The 19,181-nt window shown below is 36.1% G+C and overlaps 1 protein-coding gene across 4 annotated transcripts in view; it reads left to right on the top strand.

Moving 5' to 3' along the window:
• ARMC3 (armadillo repeat containing 3) overlaps positions 1-19,181 on the top strand; it is a 57,134-nt gene that overhangs the window by 18,590 nt on the left and 19,363 nt on the right. For 3 of the 4 annotated variants that reach the window (XM_065628078.1, XM_065628076.1, XM_065628075.1), the window contains 5 exons: positions 230-405; positions 1,717-1,911; positions 2,721-2,904; positions 8,911-9,063; positions 9,188-9,293. In XM_065628078.1, coding sequence (XP_065484150.1) covers positions 230-405; positions 1,717-1,911; positions 2,721-2,904; positions 8,911-9,063; positions 9,188-9,293 — 814 coding nt within the window. The remainder of the gene's footprint in view (positions 1-229; positions 406-1,716; positions 1,912-2,720; positions 2,905-8,910; positions 9,064-9,187; positions 9,294-19,181) is intronic. The other variant, XM_065628077.1, reaches the window with a different exon arrangement.

The raw sequence follows: 19,181 nt of genomic DNA, 5'->3' as shown, positions 1-19,181 counted from the left end.
ATTTGTCATATTACATGTTAAAGAGGTAATTACTTTTATAGGAGTAGCTCTGTTACTCACTGAGTAGTGTTTTATGTTGTACAGAGGGAGCAACATGTTTCTGGAGATGCCAGGTATGATTGACAGCTATTGTTTATTGACCACGGATAATATTTTAAGCCACTGTATTAGTGAACATATACAGTGATTAATAAAACTTGATCGAACTGTTTCTTTTTCTTCTCCACAGAAGATGTAGTTATCCATGAATTTGCTACTCTCTGTCTAGCACATATGGCTGTTGAATATACTACTAAAGTACAAATATTTGAGCAAGGTGGATTAGAACCACTTATCAAACTGCTAGGTAGCCCTGATCCTGACGTTCAGAAGAATTCAGTTGAATGTATCTACCTCCTGGTGCAGGTAAAGTTTTTTGTTGTCATTTTAAACTACAGAGGTAGAGAAGCACTTCCCCCCACTCCCCTATTCTCTGTGGGGTTAGTAATTTTAAAATATTTGTTTCCTTTACTCCTCTGTGTTCATCAATGTATTTGAAAACATTACACTCAAGTCCTTGATTATCACATCTGTTAGGAATATAGCTGATTTGGCTCTAATTCTCTTGAACTTAGAGCAATTAGCCATGCTGCACAGCAATCTAAGCGAGATCAGAATAAGATTCAGATTTTTTTAATTAAATATTAATTTGTTTTCTTAGTTGGAAAATGTTAATCTCGGTAATGAGAGTTATAACCTGTCTATCCAAAAGATTGGAATAATTCTGTAAATTAAGGAACTAGCAATTGCATTGTGCCTTGTTTTGGCCAGCAAATTTTGAACATCTTTGTAATGAAAGGTGAATACTGTCAACAGCTACTTTCCATACGGGGTGGAATAGATTTGTTATTGGCTACTTTCACACTCAGTACTAATGTCATCCATATGCTGCTTAGCAAAATAATGGTGCATTTGTATGGCAGTTCTCTTCCATGGCTTAAGCGAGTCAATTCAATAATGAATTCAGTTTATAACTCTATCTCTTTTGGGGCATCAGAGCGTGTCTATTCAGAATCACATTTTACTCTTTCTCCTTTTTTACTATCTCACTGTCTTTGTTGCAGGGTATATCTGGATAACTGCACCTGGTGCTTGCTTACATTGATAAGGATAATTGCATACTGCACATGTGCAATAAGCTATTTGAAAGCAAATTGTAATTTATTTATGTTTTTTCTATTTTAATATAATCTACTAGTCTTTTATTAAGCCGCACATACACTGCTTAAAGTTGAAATTTTAAATTGTCATTTTGTAATTACTAAAACAAAAGGAGATATTACCACGCAACCACAGTAGAGTGCAAAAACTATTTACCCCTACTAAGGTAAATAAAAATGATGCAACTAAATTTTAAAAACTTTCTCAGAGAAACATGTATGTTGAGACAAACATGGCAAAACCAAGAGTAAACAGGCTTCCTTAGACAGGACTAGGTTCTGTAGTGTGTACTTCAGTCATGCAAAAAACTTGGAATTTAAGGTCGGTGGGGCTTGATTATATTCAGTTTATTTCTTAGCTGAAAGGAAAGAAATCTTCCAAACTGGAAGTTCTGGAATATTGACTCATTTTTGTATGTTTGAAATCAGATTTTTGATGTTCTTTCTGTAAAGTCAGGAATTGATGTACAGTTATATTCTTGATCAGTAACATTCTTTGTTGAATATTTTACTGCAGGATTTTCAAAGCTGTGCTGCAGTTCGTGAACTGAATGTAATTCCACCCTTGCTGGAACTACTGAAATCTGAGTACCCAGTTATTCAGTTGTTAGCCCTTAAAACCTTAGAAGTAATTACCAAAGACACAGAAACCAGAATAACACTGGGAGAAAATAAAGGATTAGAATGTCTTCTGAAGATTCTGGAAACTAATGTACAGTTTACTTACCTTAAAAGTTTTTTGTTCTTGCTGCTACTGTTGTATGACTAATGAGAACTATTATTCATGGTATAGAAGAGAAATAAAAGAAGAAAGAGCTCCTTACTTAGAGCTAACTATGATAGAAACAGGATAAGCAAGGATACCTACCTTACTAAGAAAGGGAGCAAAGGGATTCACCAAAATGTTTATATTTGTTTTATTGCTTTATTGCTATTAGTAATACTATTTTGCATTTACTGTCCATTTCTCCAACTGTTGTAAATATCAGAAAAAATTCACCATCTAGCTTTTTATACCATGTTTTCCCAAGATTTTTTATTATATACTGAACACTGGAACTGTTTCCTAGTTTGAACGCTGATTTTTTTTTTTTTTCTGAATTTACTTTGATATCAATAGCCTTACATCTGATTTCCTAACTTGGAAATTTCATTGTTTATGTTACTATTAGACTCATTTTAGTGCTTCTTGAGTTCAGATGTCACCATGGGAAATATAATGCATAGAGAAATATGTGAAATTTTTGAAATTTTAAAGTGACAGGTCCTTTCTGAATACCTGCATCACCCGCTTTGGTGTAAATGAGAGACTTTTGGTGTTCTTACTGTTTTTGATAAATTGTGTTGTATCCTAATGGATATAAAAGAAATTATACAAAAAATATGAGTATGGGAATATGTACTTTGCGATATAAATACACTATCCAAAAGAAAGTTATGGCAATTATCCTAAAAGTTAAAAGCTAAAGATATTTTCATCCTGATTTGAAGGCTATTTATTTGGGGTTTTTTCCTTGTTAGGAATTCAGCGATCTACATGTGGAAGCTCTTGCTGTGTTGGGAAACTGTCTGGAAGATGTGCATACTCTGCAACTGCTGCAGCAGACAGGAGGCCTTAAAAAGCTGCTGTCATTTGTAGGAGTCTCTACTGTTCTTGATATTCAGAAGAATGCAGCAAAGGCAATTGCCAAAGCAGCTTATGACTGTATGTGACTTTTTAAAAATCCATGCACGTGAATTTGATTATGAAGTAATTTTTCATTGAGAATGAGGCCATCTTATCTGGTAGTACTTCTGGTGAAGAAAAACCTGACAAGAACGAATTACAGTGATGAGTCTTGGCAATCAGAGCAGCAATTAGATGCTATGCTATATATATATGTGTGTGTGTGTGTGTGTGTGTGTGTGAAAATGCTAAGATTTTGCCTCAATCTATTTTTAAATGTAATATATTCTTGCAAATGCTGTCCACAAAAAGGAAAATGGAGCTCTGAAAGTATGATCTTTAGCTTTTGTTTGTGATGCCAGGTAGCTGCTATCTTAAGCCACCTCTGCTGGCACTATTTCTCATCAGTATTGGTTAAGACTTAATCTCAAGCTGACTTCTTTTTGCATACAACTGCTCGTCTAAATGTCAGGCAATTTCAAATACAAATTCCTTTAATAGGGACATGAAAAAAAGTCTTTCAAATGGCTTGCAGATTAATATTCCCAGTGGTGTTAAATAGTTTCATTGTCATCTCTTTATAATTATTCATCCTATAGTTCTTTTTTATATGCTTTTATTTAATTCAACAAGGAGTTCTGAATTAGGCAGGACATGCTCATCGCTTTTGCCCACAAGGGTGCTCTTTAAATAAATCTACATTTGAAATTCCTTCCATACTTTGGTTTTTGAGTTGCAAGATACGCCTAGTAGTTCTAGATAACAAAATGCAATGTAAGAAATAACATATTTCTTTCTATAGATTGTAATTCTGTCAAGGGATTTTGATGACAGTAGCTATGACAGTAGAGCTTAAATATTTCATTCATATTTCTACCATCTCATGGTTGAGTCATGGCTTTAATTTATGTGTATTTTACAAATGCGTTATCTAATTGAATACATGGCTAAAATAATCTCTCTACAGTATTTCAGACCTCCTTTCTTCTCTCCCCATCTTATCTTTCTAATTCTTTTCTCACCTTCCTTAGTTTGACTTCCTGAATGTTTGCAATTATTTGGATTGCAAATGATACATGAAAAGAGTGGAATCTACCTTTCCTAATATTCTGTGGATTTCTGTATGCTTTTATCCTTATCTGTCAGAAGCTTTGTAAGTCACTGAAAATTATTTTAATTATTATAATGTTTAGGTATCCAAGATAGGAAGGGAACTTCTTATGCCAGTATTTTCTTCGTGTATTTTCCTGTATTGTTATTTTATTACGCTACTTAGGACTGTCAGTATGATTTTTATAGTCCTGTGACAGGCTTGTAAGTAGTTTGCTAAGCAGATTTATATTTGCTGCTACTACTTTCTACCATGTCTTACTCCTTTTTCATATTGATTTTCAAATAAGCATAGCCTTCTTGTCCTCTTTCACACCTTTTTCAGTTTTTGTGGCCTAATATTTTAGCAGCTCTTAGTAGAAGCATGTCTGAACACATTTTTAAAGCACAGTGGCAAAAGCTACACATAATATATTACTGTAGTGCCGATGATCTTATACCGTGGGATGTTACTGTCAGTGAAGATGCATCTTCTTGTCATACTTCATTACAAATGGAGTCAACGTGGTTTCATTATAAAGGTTTGCTCTCTTCTTCAGCCTCTGACAGTTGGTATGGATGAAACAAGCTGGGAAAATAGATCAAAAGAAGATTTAAAATATTTGCTTGCAAGCTGTAGAATTTTGGTGACAACCAGTTTGACACATGTTGTACCGGTGCAGTGGAAAACACAGTCCAGCAAATTTGGTTCTCCACATGGCCCCCGGAAGTATTGAATTTATTTCAAATACATAGAGCTACTGGTCTGAAGTCAACCTTCCAGTGGAAAGAAAAGTGACATTGGAGCCACTATAAGAAAAAGTCCAAGTGCAAAAAGAAACCAGAAATATTTGCAGTTCTTGTTTGTTTGGATCCTGGTTGTAAATATACTAAACAGTCCATCCAAAGTGCAGTACCAATGTATATGATACTCATACCTGGCTTGATGTAAATCCAAGATAATGCAACACAGCTTTAAGGTTTTTTGTGTCTTTTTCATTAAATTTGCAATAGCCATACAGTAGCCCACACTCTTCAAGTTTGATAATCGTGGTTATGTCTTACAAACATTTCCTGCATACTTAAGAAAAAAGAAAAACTGCTTTTCTTTGAAAGGAGAAACTTACTTCTGCTATCATAGAACATGTATCTATCTGGTTTTTTAATCCTGGCAGCTGAGTATCCATCAGTGTCTAGTTTTGAAATTATTATTGTTGACAGATGGAGTTTAGTTTTGTTTTTGTTTTTTTTCCTGATAGATGTGGTCATAGCAAACATTTTTGGCTTATGCCCCTTTCAGTCCCTTGGAAAGGGACTCCTGTAACTTTGTTCTTGTTGTTATAAGACAGATATATCCCTTAAGACAGATGTATGCCTTAAGAGCTATTCTCAATCTCAGAATCAATTACATGGTACAAACACTGTATTCAATTTTAAACAGCATCTTTAGGACGCTGCTCTGTTAAAGTAAACTAAAATTTATCTTGTTTCTATGCATAATCTTTATCCCTTTGCCCCTGAATATTTGTTTTGTAACATAATTTTGAATTTAATATATTAATTCAGCAATGGCTTTATTTTGTATGCTCAGAATGACAGTGGTGAATTTTACTGTGATTCCCTCTTTGCCCAGGAAATAATGCAGTCATTTCAGAATGCAAAATATAATTTAATGCTATAAATTATTGAATATCTGTGAGTGGATTATCTGGACTGTTGATTAAGGAGGGCCTGACTTTCCCTGGGCAATGCCGGACACACCAGCAACAACAAAATGCTATGGAGTGTGTATGGACAAAGTTTGGCCTTGCTCAGCCAAACTTCTGGTTTGAAGCTCTCCCCATTCTTTATATGTATCTAAATGCAAATCTTTTCAAAAGGGAGCATAGTAAGCATGCTCTGTAGCCTGATTAACATATACTTTTTCATAACACAGGCTTTTATTTATCTGGGTTATCTCAACTCAATATCAGTGAGAGGTCATGATACTATTTAACATTAACTTTTTTTCATTTGAAATGGGTATAAATAATTCCATAAGGCGATGACAGTGAGATGAATAGGTAATCAGTGGAACTCTGATCATGATTTTGGGGTAAGAAGGTAAAATAGGAAAATATATTGAAAAACAAAGCCTGGCTCATTATCAGGTCAGCGCATGAAAAACTGGACAGAAGTGTTAGGACTCCAGACTCTTTTAGTTGGGTGTGCCTGAATATTTTACTTCATGCTAAATCAATATATTTAAATTACTTATGGGTCAAGAATTTCTTCACTGTAAATATGGTGTTGGCACTGACGTGAGAAGTGCTTAAGTACAAAGGATGCTTTTCAATTGTACATTCTTTTCTGCAGTAAAAGCCAAAGGAAACAACTCCTAGAAACAGAGAGAAGATCAGCAGAAAATATTCATCCCTTAAATAGAATAGGCACCCAGATCTTAAAATATTAATCATTTTCACCTCTCTGTCTAGCTAGCTAAATTTAAATTTACTATAAATTCAAATCCAAAACTGTCTTTCCACATTATTGAAAAATTCTTCATTTTATTTAAAAGATTTTAAATGACTGTTTTCACTCACTCAAATGAATTATTCATATTATTATTATTTTGTATAGGCAGAAATTATCTTTAAAGTTAAATGCTTACCCATCATCATGACTGCCTTTAAAAGCAAGAATAATTTTTAAGAAAATCTGCATAGTAATAAGTAACTTGCCATACAAGACCAAATTACTGAGGCATGAAGAACCTCTAGAGATCATTATAGAGATTATGGGCTACTTTGGCAATCAACAGGCCAGCAGCATACTTTATTACGTGTCAAAATGGCCTGTAATCCCAGTTAAAGCCTTCTCTTGAGAGCTGGCTGATGTGTGTCAGTGTTGTGGTCAATGTTCTGCTGACACTTAAAATCCTTCCCGTTTTATTTCTTGCATCTTTTGCTTTGTGATTTTGGTTGCGTATCTCAATTCTAAAAATACTTAAAATTGAGCTAGAGAGGAGAAAATGGCTAACTGTCTTGTGTATGTGCATTGAGTTATTTCTACTGTAACTAGATTTTCAATCAAGCTTCCTTTGCATTGGCTTTGTGGACTTCTATTTGTTTACTTTTATTCACTGCAGATTCAGCTTTATTTAAAAGATACTTCCGATATTTTTCTTTCTTTTTTAAACTTTTTATTCATAAGACAACAGTCCAAATAAGGGAATGCTCCCTCCAAGCATTAGTAAGCACAGGCAAAATTTCCAAATATGTCTAAGTCCTACTGACTTCTCAGTTCCTGAATTTCTTTGATACATTCAAAAATTTTACCATGTAGATATAACTTGAAGCATGTCATTAGTCTGCTTTAAGTCATGGATATGGTCAAATGTTTGTTGACCCTTGTAACTGCGGAGCTTCTATGCTGTCGAGTGCCTTTCTGGCTGAGAAAGTTTCACTCAGGGCTCTTCCTAACACCCGTACTTCTGGTCTCATCGTTTTGGGGATGAGTGAGTTTATCAGTATAATTGCCAGATGTCTGTAGATACTTTGTAGATGTTCTCCGTTGTTACTTGTGTAGAGGAAGGAAACATCTATTATAAAATCATAGAATAGTTTCGGTTGGAAGGGACCTTCAAAGGTCATCTAGTCCAACCTCCTGCAATGAGCAGGGGCATCTTCAACTAGATCGGGTTGCTCAGAGCCCCGTCCAGCCTGGCCTTGAATGTTTCCAGGGATGGGGCATCTACCACCTCTGGGCAACCGGTGCCAGCATTTTACCACACTCATTGTAAAAAATTTCTTCCTCGTATCTAGCCTGAATTTCGCCTCTCTTAATTTAAAACCATTACCCCTTGTCCTGTCATAACACACCCTTCTAAAAAGTCTGTTCCCATCCTTTTTATAGGCTCCTTTTAAGTGTGGAAAAGCCACAATAAGCTCTCTTAGGAGCCTTCTCTTTTCCAGGCTTTACAGCCCCAACTCTCTCAGCCTGTCCTCACAGCAGAGCTGTTCCAGCCCTCTGATAATCTTTGTGGCCTCCTCTGGCCCCTCTCCAACAGGTCCATGTCTTTCCTGCACTGAGGGCTCCAGAGCTGGACACAGGACTCCAGGTGGGGTCTCACCAGAGCAGAGCAGAGGGGCAGAATCACCTCCCTCAACCTGCTGGCCACGCTCCTTGTGATGCAGCCCAGGATACAATTGGCCTTCTGGGCTGCAAGTGCACATTGCCAGTTCATGCCCAGTCTTTCATCCACCAGTACCCCGAAGTCCTTCTCTGCAGGGCTGCTCTCAATCCCTTCATCCCCCAGCCTGGATTGATACCGAGGTTGCCCAGCCCTTCATTAGCTGCTGCAGATCATTGCAGTGTAAGTCAGCAGTGAACCCTGTGTCACCAGGCTAAAACATGAAATTGAATTTCTCTACAAAGTGTGTACTAATGAAGAACTGCAAGCTATGCAGAATTTAAAATTCAATTTTTAACACCCCTTGCCTCTTTTTGGCTGTTGCAGTATGTTATCTTGTACTCCACCAAGTTCAATTGTACATTTATTAGTATGTTCTTCAATTTTATGCATTTGGACTTTGTTAGCAAAAAACTAAGTAAGCATTATCGTGAGTAAGTATGACCTGTTGAATTGGAAAAGGTGTTTTCATCAAGCCTCTATGCATTCTGCAGTTTTAAGTCTTATAAAGAACAACCTTCGCATTCTGTTGGACTATGTATGTTTAAAGCTGCATTTAATAGTCATCTTTTGGGCTTGATTCGGAGTTCCCTGAAGTCTAAGGGGTTTTGGACCAGGTCCTTCGTACACATTTCTTAGCTGCTGGTGCCTCTGTTACCAAAATATTTCCATTTCTATGGTATCAAAAGCAAGTGTTGTGTTGGAAACAACTACATGAAATAAGATTCGTGTCATTTCATCGAAAACGAATGCAGATTATTACTATTGCTCTTTTTTGTTTAAAGCTGAAATTAGAAAAATCTTAAATGAGGAAGAGGTTGAGAAGTGTCTCATAAACCTTTTGGAAATTGATAACGATGGAGTTAAAGTCGCTGCTTCCCAAGCAATTTCTGCCATGTGTGAGAATTCAGCTAGCAAACGTGCATTTGGACTCCAGGGTAAGTGAGGTGAGAAGGGATGAACTGAGAATCTGTGCTTTTCCTTTTATAAAGAACATATTATAATTTTACCGATTGCCATAGTTTATTTAAAGGTTCACGTATACAATTATTTCTTTCAAAGGGATTCCCCAGCTAGTACAGTTGCTAAACAGTGACAGTGAAGAGGTAAAAGAAGCTTCAGTGACAGCATTAGCTAATTTGACAGCAGCCAGTCCTGGTAATGCAAGGTGAGTCTGCAATAATTAAATTATTGTTTCAAACACTAATCTGAACACAAGTGATAATATTTTGATTTTTAATGAATGCTTCATCTTATCCCACAAGGCAGGTCTGTTTGAATTTGACCGTAAGGCACTTTTTGGTGCTTCTGAGTCATCTGGAATAGGTTGGTTCCCATCAGTGTTACAAGAGTTACACTCTCTCTACTAACATTTGTTTAATCAATGAAAGGTATGAAGCAAATGTAATGAAAGCAGAGATATAAATCATGTTTTGAAGAGAACATATGAGGAAAATATGCCTCATGATCTAAGACATTCGATGTGGGATATTTTTTGAAAATTCAAAATCAGTAAGGTATCCTTTAAAATTTCATGGTTCACACAACTTTTTTGCCTGATTTAAACCCAGTCCTTGAGGGAGATAGCACTCAGATATTCTGAATATTGGTATTGTCTTTCTCTTTTTTTATTGTTTCCCAAGTAATAGAGAATGCTTATAGTGCATTCTCTAAAAGAAAAGAAGTGTAATTTCAGTATCCAAAATAATTAACAAAGGACGATTAGCTGACTGTAAGTTCCAAAATAATTGTATCAACTAAATTCTGTTCTCAGTTGCAGAGTTCTGGTATCTCAACTCTATTAAAAGTTCTGTTCAGGGAAAAGAAACAGAGCAGTCTGACGTATATGAGCAATCACATGTAACTAACAAACCATAAAATAAAATTCCTTAAAAGTTTCCTGAAGTATACTCAAGGAAGTTGTAATCCATTCACAGGCATTCTTTGAAGTGAAAAAGTAAAAAAACTCACCAAATAAATTATTTGTTTCAATTTATTGATTCAGCTCTAATAGTCACCAGTATTCACTTTATGTTACCAGATGGAGCCATAATTTGACACAAGAGAATAATATTCTGTTCTCAGATTCGCATAATAGATTTTTGGTCTGATATTCTGCTCTCATGTGCTTGACTCTTCAGTTGGTGTCAGTGGGAGTCACACACACATGAAAAGAGCACAGGACTAGAGTCTAGGGGTCAAACTTTCAGCTCTGCTACAGCTGTTTTTCGTAGTGCAGCCCTTTGAGGTTTCACATTGTGAAAGGCGAATCTCCGGAGAGTTTTGAGTTGGTATAGCAGCTCATGCCAACTCATTCAGTTTCTTTTGCCAAGGAGATAGTCACAACATTGTTTAGCTCAACTGCTAGAACAATTCTCTGAGACCTCAGGCAGCGAAATTGCTGTCTCTGTTCCTCTGCATTATAATGGAGTTTGTATTTGTTTCTTGCTGTGCAGAGTCAGGAAATTGTAAAGGTGGCTTACATACACTGCTCTCTCTTTGCAATCCAGCTCCAAGTACAATATGGAAGCACCAGATAATCTAATCACAGGTCTTCTGTGAAAATCAGGAAGCAATAATTTACATTAAATATGTATATTGGATGAACGCCACGTGACTATATAATTACTTCAAAGCTTCATTTCTAAATCAAAACCATTAATAAGTCATAGAAGGGTCCAAGTGTGACTAGGGTCTATAAATGAATATATAGAGTTGAACCCTCAGCTGACAGAAATTGGTATAGTTCCAGCTCACTGCCTATCTGGCCCGTACTTATTTTACATTCACATAATAGGAAAAATAATTTGGAGAAAATGCATTCTAGATTGGGTTACCATAATCATATATCTTTCTGGAATATTTTGTGTGTGTGTCTTGTAAACCACTGAAAATAAGCGTGTATATAATGAAGAAGCTAATATACTTTTATAATTATGTGACTTTGCTGTGTAATTGACAATATTCTAGTCCCAAATGAGGCTAATGAGACTAGTGCCCTTTTACTGGTTATATATGCGATTCTTGTTACAAACCCTCCAAGAACATTAAATCATAAAGGTAGTAGTAGCAGGTAGACCTTATGTGGCAAGAACAAAATGGCTACAGTAAAGGGGAAGACTATTTACTATAAATGTTTTCACTTTTTACTAGCCAGCCAAAAATTAAATCTTGTTGAACTCATATACATGTGTTCTGCCATATTTCATTTCATGAGCATTTTTGCAGGTATTGTATTGACTGAAGGATGTGTACCTTGCCCCTTCATTTTGTACAGCATATGTTACGGAATGTAAACAGAGTACAAGACATGGCTATTTTTGCTGGAGATTTGTTTTTTCTGTTAGGAATATTTTGTCAAGAAGTGTTGTCTACTTTTCATATAATATGGAAAAAACACAAGTTAAAACAAATTGTATAATTAAGGCTCCCACAATAGCTAGCTCATAAGGATAAAGTCTTCCATTGATTAATAACACAAGAACAGCATAGGCAATGGGCAATACTACCCCCTGCTAATCTATATTAACCTTGACCTTTAGGTGCTTCCCCACAGCAATGAAAGGCTAGTTCTGTACCCTGAGCCAATCAATCCTTTGTTTCTCAACCAAGACAGCTAATAAAGGTGTCAAATATGGTGGAGGTTTCGTAATTAGAACACCTGTTCACGATGAACGGGACAGAGACCAGGTTGTCATTTCACACAAGTCGCCAGGCAACCACGATTTGGCAAAAATGAGTGATTTAATGAATGACTCTGCCTCTCGTAAGTATTTTAACCAAAGATTGAGAGCAAAAGATAACATGAATCCCATATAAATGATTTTGAGTTTTCAAGTTTACTGGAAAACGTGGATTTTCAATATGATCTGTACCAGAACACAGGAAGAATACCATAAATAACTTTTTTAAAATATTTCAGCATTTAAGCTTTTGCTGCATAGCCGATGTTGTGTTGTACTTCAGTAGCACACAGAAAAAAGTACAGTGATCAAATGCCTCATAGGTTACAGCTTGACAACCCTAGTTATGCTTTTATCAGAATTTTATCATAAAGTAATGGCAGTTTTAACTCTGCTGTATATTGATGATAAGTTCTTTGTAAATGTGTTAATAATTAGGCTAAATGAAAGTAAAATTGCAAAATATACTGCAGTTTAAAATCCCACGTACTTACATACGATAAAGAAATTATTTGGGGATGTTACTACATGTATAGCTCTCAGCCGTCTTTGATGGATGTGTCAGAATTTGTTGCTGTGGGTCTGTTTCTGGGAAGAAGAGAATTATGTTCAGCTGGGTATTTGCATCCACTTCACATTTTTTAATCCAGAACACTAACTTGCTTTATTGAAATCTGTTATATATATATATATATATATAGTTATTTGGACAGCAGAATGCCATTTTAAAGAATCTATGAAATCTGTCTATTTTTGCTGTGTCCAGGCATCAGGAAATGTAGGCACAGTCACTTCAATAATATACATTATGCACAAATTGAAAAATTACACACAAAGAAAGAAACAGCAGTGCCATCTATTGGACAGAAAAACAAATTATTCTGTGCTATACAACTAACTACAGATGAAACGTTTTACTTCAGCCTCTGCCTATTTTCCCCATTTAAAGTTTAATCAATTATTTTTGCTTTTCTTGTATTTAGGATAAATTAATCACATCAAATATAAATATGATGTTAGTTAGAAGTAACACATAGAAATAAGATCTCAAGTGTACCAGTTAGTCAGACATTAATTTGACCAGCTCTATTCTTCAGTGTTGTTGTAGCACAAATGCCATTTCTAATAGCTGTCTTCATAAATCTGGCAATGTCTGAATTCTGGGCACCTAATGGAGTTACCACTAAAGAAAAACATATGCTCTGAAATTTAGCGCTTTGTACTGGACATGAAAACTAATTAACAGCCTCGGTAATATTTGTCTTAAATTGTTTATTTTATGTGTGAAATTTATAGCATTCAGTTAGAGTTCAGTCTGGGGAAAGAAGGAAAGGGATTTTGTTTGTTTTCAGCTGTACTAAGGGCTGCAGGAAATTGTGGTACATAACAGACTTATGATCTGGCAGAATATTTCTCCTGGGGTTTATAATTAGTGTCATGTTACATGTTTCTATGTTACATATTTCTGCTATCTGGAGTCAAGATAGTAATGTATCATCCCAAAAATTGCAAAGTCACCAAGCTTTACGTTATTTAATTCTCTAATTCTTGAATTCTTCACAGGAATCAGCTGACCTATTTGTGTTAGCAAAATTATGTCTGTATAGGCAGTTACAGGCATTATCACAGCATCTCAATGTGTGCTTTCTCATGTGTACCAAGATTTCCAGGATTTGAGAGTAGGCTGGGGACTGATTATTGGCAGTGTTTGGTGAGGAGAAAGCAAGTTGTTCCCTTGACTTCAGTGGGTGCTGCATCTATTCCAAACTGGAATTCATATACTGATCTAACGACCCAAAATACATCCTCCGTCTATTTCATGTGGATAATGCTCACCTGTAGTGAGAGTCCTTCACCTTCTTAAACACAGATTTTCAGTATCCACAAGAGATTTCTATTGTTTTTAATATCGGTATGGCTGTCAAGGAATAAATTTAAAGAATGTCCTGTTTTCTTATATTTCAAATTTTGTTATTATCATTAGGAAGTAATTATTGCTACCATTAGGTAGAAATATCACTAGGTAGTAATCTTCCCTAACAGAAAATTGGAAACTTAATTATAGCTTTTCTTTCAAGACTGCAGATGGAACCCAGTTCCCATAAATGGATCAATATTGAAGTGCCAGTATTACCTATGATAATACATTTGCATGAATATATGTGTTAATTTATGAGAACAGGAACAAAAATTTCTAGTACATAAGAGCTACATTTAAGAACAGAAACAGGTAATATGTATTTCATAGGGTTTGTCTTTTTTATGGTTTAATAGTTCTTCTTTATAACATAAGTTTGTGTTTCTGAAGGAAGGAATCAACAATAGAATGCCACTAGCTGTGTTGTGTAAAGGTAGTATGTTTTAATGCTGACCCCTACTGACAGAATTATGGTTTTGAGTTACTGTTCTGCAAGGTAAAGGGATTTCATTGGGTTTTGTGGTTTGTGTTTTTTTTTTTTTTTTACATCAGTGCCCAAAGCCCTGTGCCAATAAGAGCAGTTAACTCAGGCCATGAGCAGATTCCTGTTTTGACTTTCTCTTACTGTATATCTATAGTGTGATGGGTGCTGTCTAAAGAAAAAAGTCAACACAGTCATTACCCGAAAGCTCACAAGCTTTTCCTCAAAAGTTACATATTGATGTCCATTGAAAACTGCAAAATATTTTATGGTAAATTCTCCGTTGGCAGAAAAGCTGAATCAAGGCCTAATGCTGGGATGTCTGGCAGGTGCAAAATATTTCACAGCCAACTGTTCATCTTTTCTCTGAGATTTGGGAAGGTGTGGCTGTATGGAAAAGTCTCTCTATAGACTCAGACAGTGTAACTGCATTTTGTTCCCATTACAGCTCTTCTTTCACAAGAAAAATATTTCTGTGCATTTTCCTATTTGTTTGGTTTTAAACTCTGTTGCCTATCAGGGGTTATATTGAAGACAGAGACCAATATAGAGCATTCATTTCTATAAAACACAAATCTCATGTCACACACCCTAAGGTGCGTGAGAACCTCATTGCATCCAAAATAGGTTCAGACAGAAAACAGAACACTACTAAAATGAGATAACGGTAATTATATAGAAGTTCTACCCCAATTAGATATAGCAAAATCTTTTGGGCTGTTTGTACTCTCCTACCTTCAAAGCCTTGCAGTATGATTGCTGTTAATCTTAGCTGTAGAAGGCTGGAATTTCACTCAGAGCATGTGTATTGTCACCTGGAACTCCCTGCCATAGCGTTCTCTGGGATCAGGTGAAACTTTTTTCTCTCTGGATGGAGACTCCTAAGCCTGGGAGAGAAAACTGTGTTTTACGTAGTGGCACAAATAACGTGTTTTCTCTTGAGTGTGTATCCCTACAATGACATTCAGTGAAATGCACTGAGATGAGTTAGACTTTTTATGAATTAAAAATGGCAAGAGTTTTATTTTACATTTTAGTAAATTTCTGACAAATGGATTGGTGCTTTTACATGCACATTTTCTTTGTAGCATATTTCTCAAATGCAAAGGATTTAAGTATATGTTTTAACTTACTTTAGTATAATGTGAAATTATTTATTTTAAGTGTGTACAAGGGAATTGCAGGTTTATGGCTGATCATGCAAACTGAATTCTGTCCTGCTGTGAATTTAACCTGTGCACTGACTGTGGTGTGTTGTCTACTTGGACTGTCATACCACAAGGGGGTAAAAATAAGCTTTCACAAGTAACTTTAAACCTTTTGACTTGCAACCTCAGTAATTTTATCTTAACACAGTAGTGTATGTGTCCTTTTTAGAGATTTAAATTTAAGGGAGAAAAATAAAAGCATAAGTTTCTCCACTCTGAATCATCGTAAGAGCTTGAACCTTTAGCAAGGCAAAACGGATTGCTGCCACTTGAGATGGGTTCTAAGTTGTACAGAAAAGACTTATCCAGAAGTGAAAGACTGGGTCAAATTTCACAGTCTGAGCACTATTTGTAGAGGCTGACTTGGCCCAGCTCTTTGTCCTTCCTCAGCTGGTGCTTCCAAAGATGAAGAGGAGCCTCTTTGTTCTCAGTCCCTGGGTTCGGGTGAGTTGTTGTGGGGATCCTGCTTTGGCTCTTCCTTTCCTTCCACTGCACCTCTGTGAAGGCTGCTCTGGCAACTCCGGAAAGTCCCCCCTTATTTTGCTTTTGTAACAATATGGATTCCAGACTTTCAACGCTTGTGCTGAGTTATTGATTTTTGCATGCACTACTTCTTGTATTAGAAAAAAGAGAGATAGAGGGATAATGTCTTTTTCATGAACTTATCCTGACTGCAGATATTCTGTAAAGGAAAAAAAGGGTTTCTATCTCTGAATTTCAAGCCTTTCTCATAATAGTCGAGTATCAGAAATTCTTGATAAAGTTTGCAAATAGTATTATAATTGAAAAGCTTAGATATCATGCATAGGTCATTCATTACCAGTGCCCCTGTAATATTTGAAATTAGGAATACTACAGTTTTAGAATGGAGATTTATGTAACTTTGTCAGAGTTTGATGACAGACATTAGAAGATCTCTGTGTATTGCTAAATGAGAGTCAAGTATTACAGTCTCAGCTAACCCAGACAGTTTAAGGTTTTATTGCTTCCAGACCATCGGGTTTATTGAGTTTGGAATTTTTTGATGTTTTAACAAGATACTTGTCATTAAGAAATTGGAATAGAGGGTTCAGTTCTTGAAATGAAAAATTAATATGGTTTGTTGATATCGTCAATACTTTTATTGTAGAACAAAGGGGCCCCAGAGTCTCTTGTGCTAGATTCCCTTACTCAGAATAAGCATACTGACTTCAATTTTGCTTGTATCGTGAAGAAAACAGAATATTAGTCTTTAAATAAAATACAAGTGACTATATACAAGTGAATTGCTTTTGAAAATAATTAAATCACAAGGTAAAATTTTTCATAAATGCAGAAGATATTTATTGGATGTGATCATTCTGATGGCATAACAAAGCAAATGAAGAATACTAATACATTTAAGGGATACAAAGGAAGATATTTCTTGAGGTTTTTCAAACTTCTGATTATTATATTTCTCAGTCAGAAATTACATAATAAATCTGGATCAAAAATGCCTTGTGTGAAAAGAAAGTCATGCGATTTAACACAGATAGAGTTGATTTTTAAAAATGTGTGTGTAATTAGATGCATAATTCTTATGCATAATTTACATGCAATTATGTATGAAAATGAGATATACACAGGCATAAATGGCTAGCTAAGCACCTCACACACAATCACAGTAATTTTGCGCAGAAATTAAACATGCAGTTGCAAATACATTTGGAAAATGAAGTCCATAAGGAGTCCAATGGCCTTTATGGAGAGGAAAAAATTGAATATTTTCTGAGCAGAAATTGTCTTAAATCCTCAGTCAGAAGCGGGGAAGACCATTGAAGTAAATAAAAATATAATTTAGTATAAACCCGTTTATGTTCAGCTGTGGTAGAAGAAGCAAAACCAAACATACTTTACCATTTTTATGAAGTGCCAATCTCACTACTGTATATTAAGCGCAATCCAGAGTACGCAGTGGTGTGAAGCTGCAACGCTGCCCGTCCCCTCTGCCTCCCCTCCACGGAGGTTGCTTGGGTGAGGGCTCGGGGTGGCAGGCTCAGGGGTTTCTGTCAGCTCTTTGAACACTGGTAGTTGCTTTCTCCGTTCTGCTGAAGCTTCTCTTGGGGAGGCAAAGCTGGCTGGACCATTCCCTGTGCACTAAGGAAGTAAATAATCTGTCACCTTCCTTGTCATGGCCAGGAGGCTTGGTCAGGGACCAGAGCTATTATTATGCTCGATGTGATGCCAACAAAGAGGTGGTTCTTGCCCTGGGGAGCTTACGGTCTTAAAAATAAAAACAAACATGACAGAGTTTTGGTCCAGTTTTTACTGATGATTGTGTTCACAACACTCTACCAATGTCTGAACTTCCCTATTGCACCCCAGACAACTAAAGCAGTGAAATATTTAGTTCAGTGAAATTCACGTGCATCTCCGAAGCAACTGTTTAAAAATAAGTTTGTATTGTGAAACTTTTGGCAATGATTTTATTGTCAACTTTTAATTTAGTTTTGCAGTAAAAAGCCATTTGTTTTTCTCAAACTCCCATTATTTATTCTTTGAGTCCTGAGTGATCTTCCAGAGAATTTTAAATAAAATTTCTTAATAACCTGTTACAATGTATATTTAAATGTAGTAATTTAAATTAAATATTTATTATCTGACCTTTTAATGTTTGCCTTTCCATTGGCACCTGAGAAAAATATTTTAGCTATTCTACAGTAATTTGAATTCAACTGTAATCAGAATTTTACTGTTTCATTACAGGGCATGGTTAAGATCATTAGGGTACCCGAACCATCTATACCCTGGTTAAGGTAAATGCCTAACCCTGTTAGGTTAGGCACTCTAATGATCAAAACCATGTGCTTATAAATAATAAAATTTGAATTATTTTTACTTTGATTTGAGCTCTGTAATTTCTATACCTATCTTCTCCATTTTTTTCTTGTTTGTAATTCAGATAGCTTCCACTTTTCAAAAAACATGGTGGCGTTGCAGATGCAACATCCTTTTTTTTCCCCTTTTCGTTGTTTTCTTTCCTCCTCTTTCATCTTTTCACTCCATTATTAGGGAATTTGATGTATTTTGAATCTTTACACATCATGGAGGAAAAAAAGCTGTGGATCTATATAATTTACTCCTTTTCCACATCAAAAGGTGTATACTTTTTTTCACCTAAACCAAGGCTCCCTTTTTCCTTGAGGATGCAGTCCCACAGTGGGAGCAGTGATAAAGTCACTGTCTCAGGAGGACGTGTCTGAAGCAGGATGGGTTCTGGAGGCAGGGAGAGAGGCTAGTGCCGATCTGCATCAGGTAGAGTCAATGCTGGTGAAAACTTCTTCATCTGACTCCTGTTTCCTTGTAATAAAAAAACTACATAGTGCATATGCCTGCCCAAGACGGAAGGGAAGGAGGACCTTCATACTTAGATCTTATTGTTGTAGTATTTCAGCACCTTAAACTCTTTAAGCATATTCATTCTTTCAGCTCCCTGCTGAAGTCAGGCACTGCTGGCTCTTTAGCAGCTGGGGCCCCGCGGCCCAAGGTGACAGTGTTATTTCTGTGTTCTCCACAAGGCCATGGGGTAGGAGTGAGCTGAACTATGGATTCCTCATTCTTCCTTCTTCCCTCATAACCTCTCCTGTATGTGTTGCCCTCAGGTTTTTACGCCCTCTTAAAACCTTTTTCTCGAAGGTGTTGGTTACCCTCAACTCTCATTACCTGCTGTTGTTACCTCTAACACGAATTCTTTTTGCCTTGTGATCCATTGGGCTACTTGATTAAACCACACTCATGAAACTGT

The sequence above is a fragment of the Caloenas nicobarica genome, chromosome 2, assembly GCF_036013445.1.
Source record: "Caloenas nicobarica isolate bCalNic1 chromosome 2, bCalNic1.hap1, whole genome shotgun sequence".
NCBI lineage: Eukaryota > Metazoa > Chordata > Aves > Columbiformes > Columbidae > Caloenas > Caloenas nicobarica.
This window is presented reverse-complemented; position numbering and strand designations above follow the sequence as displayed.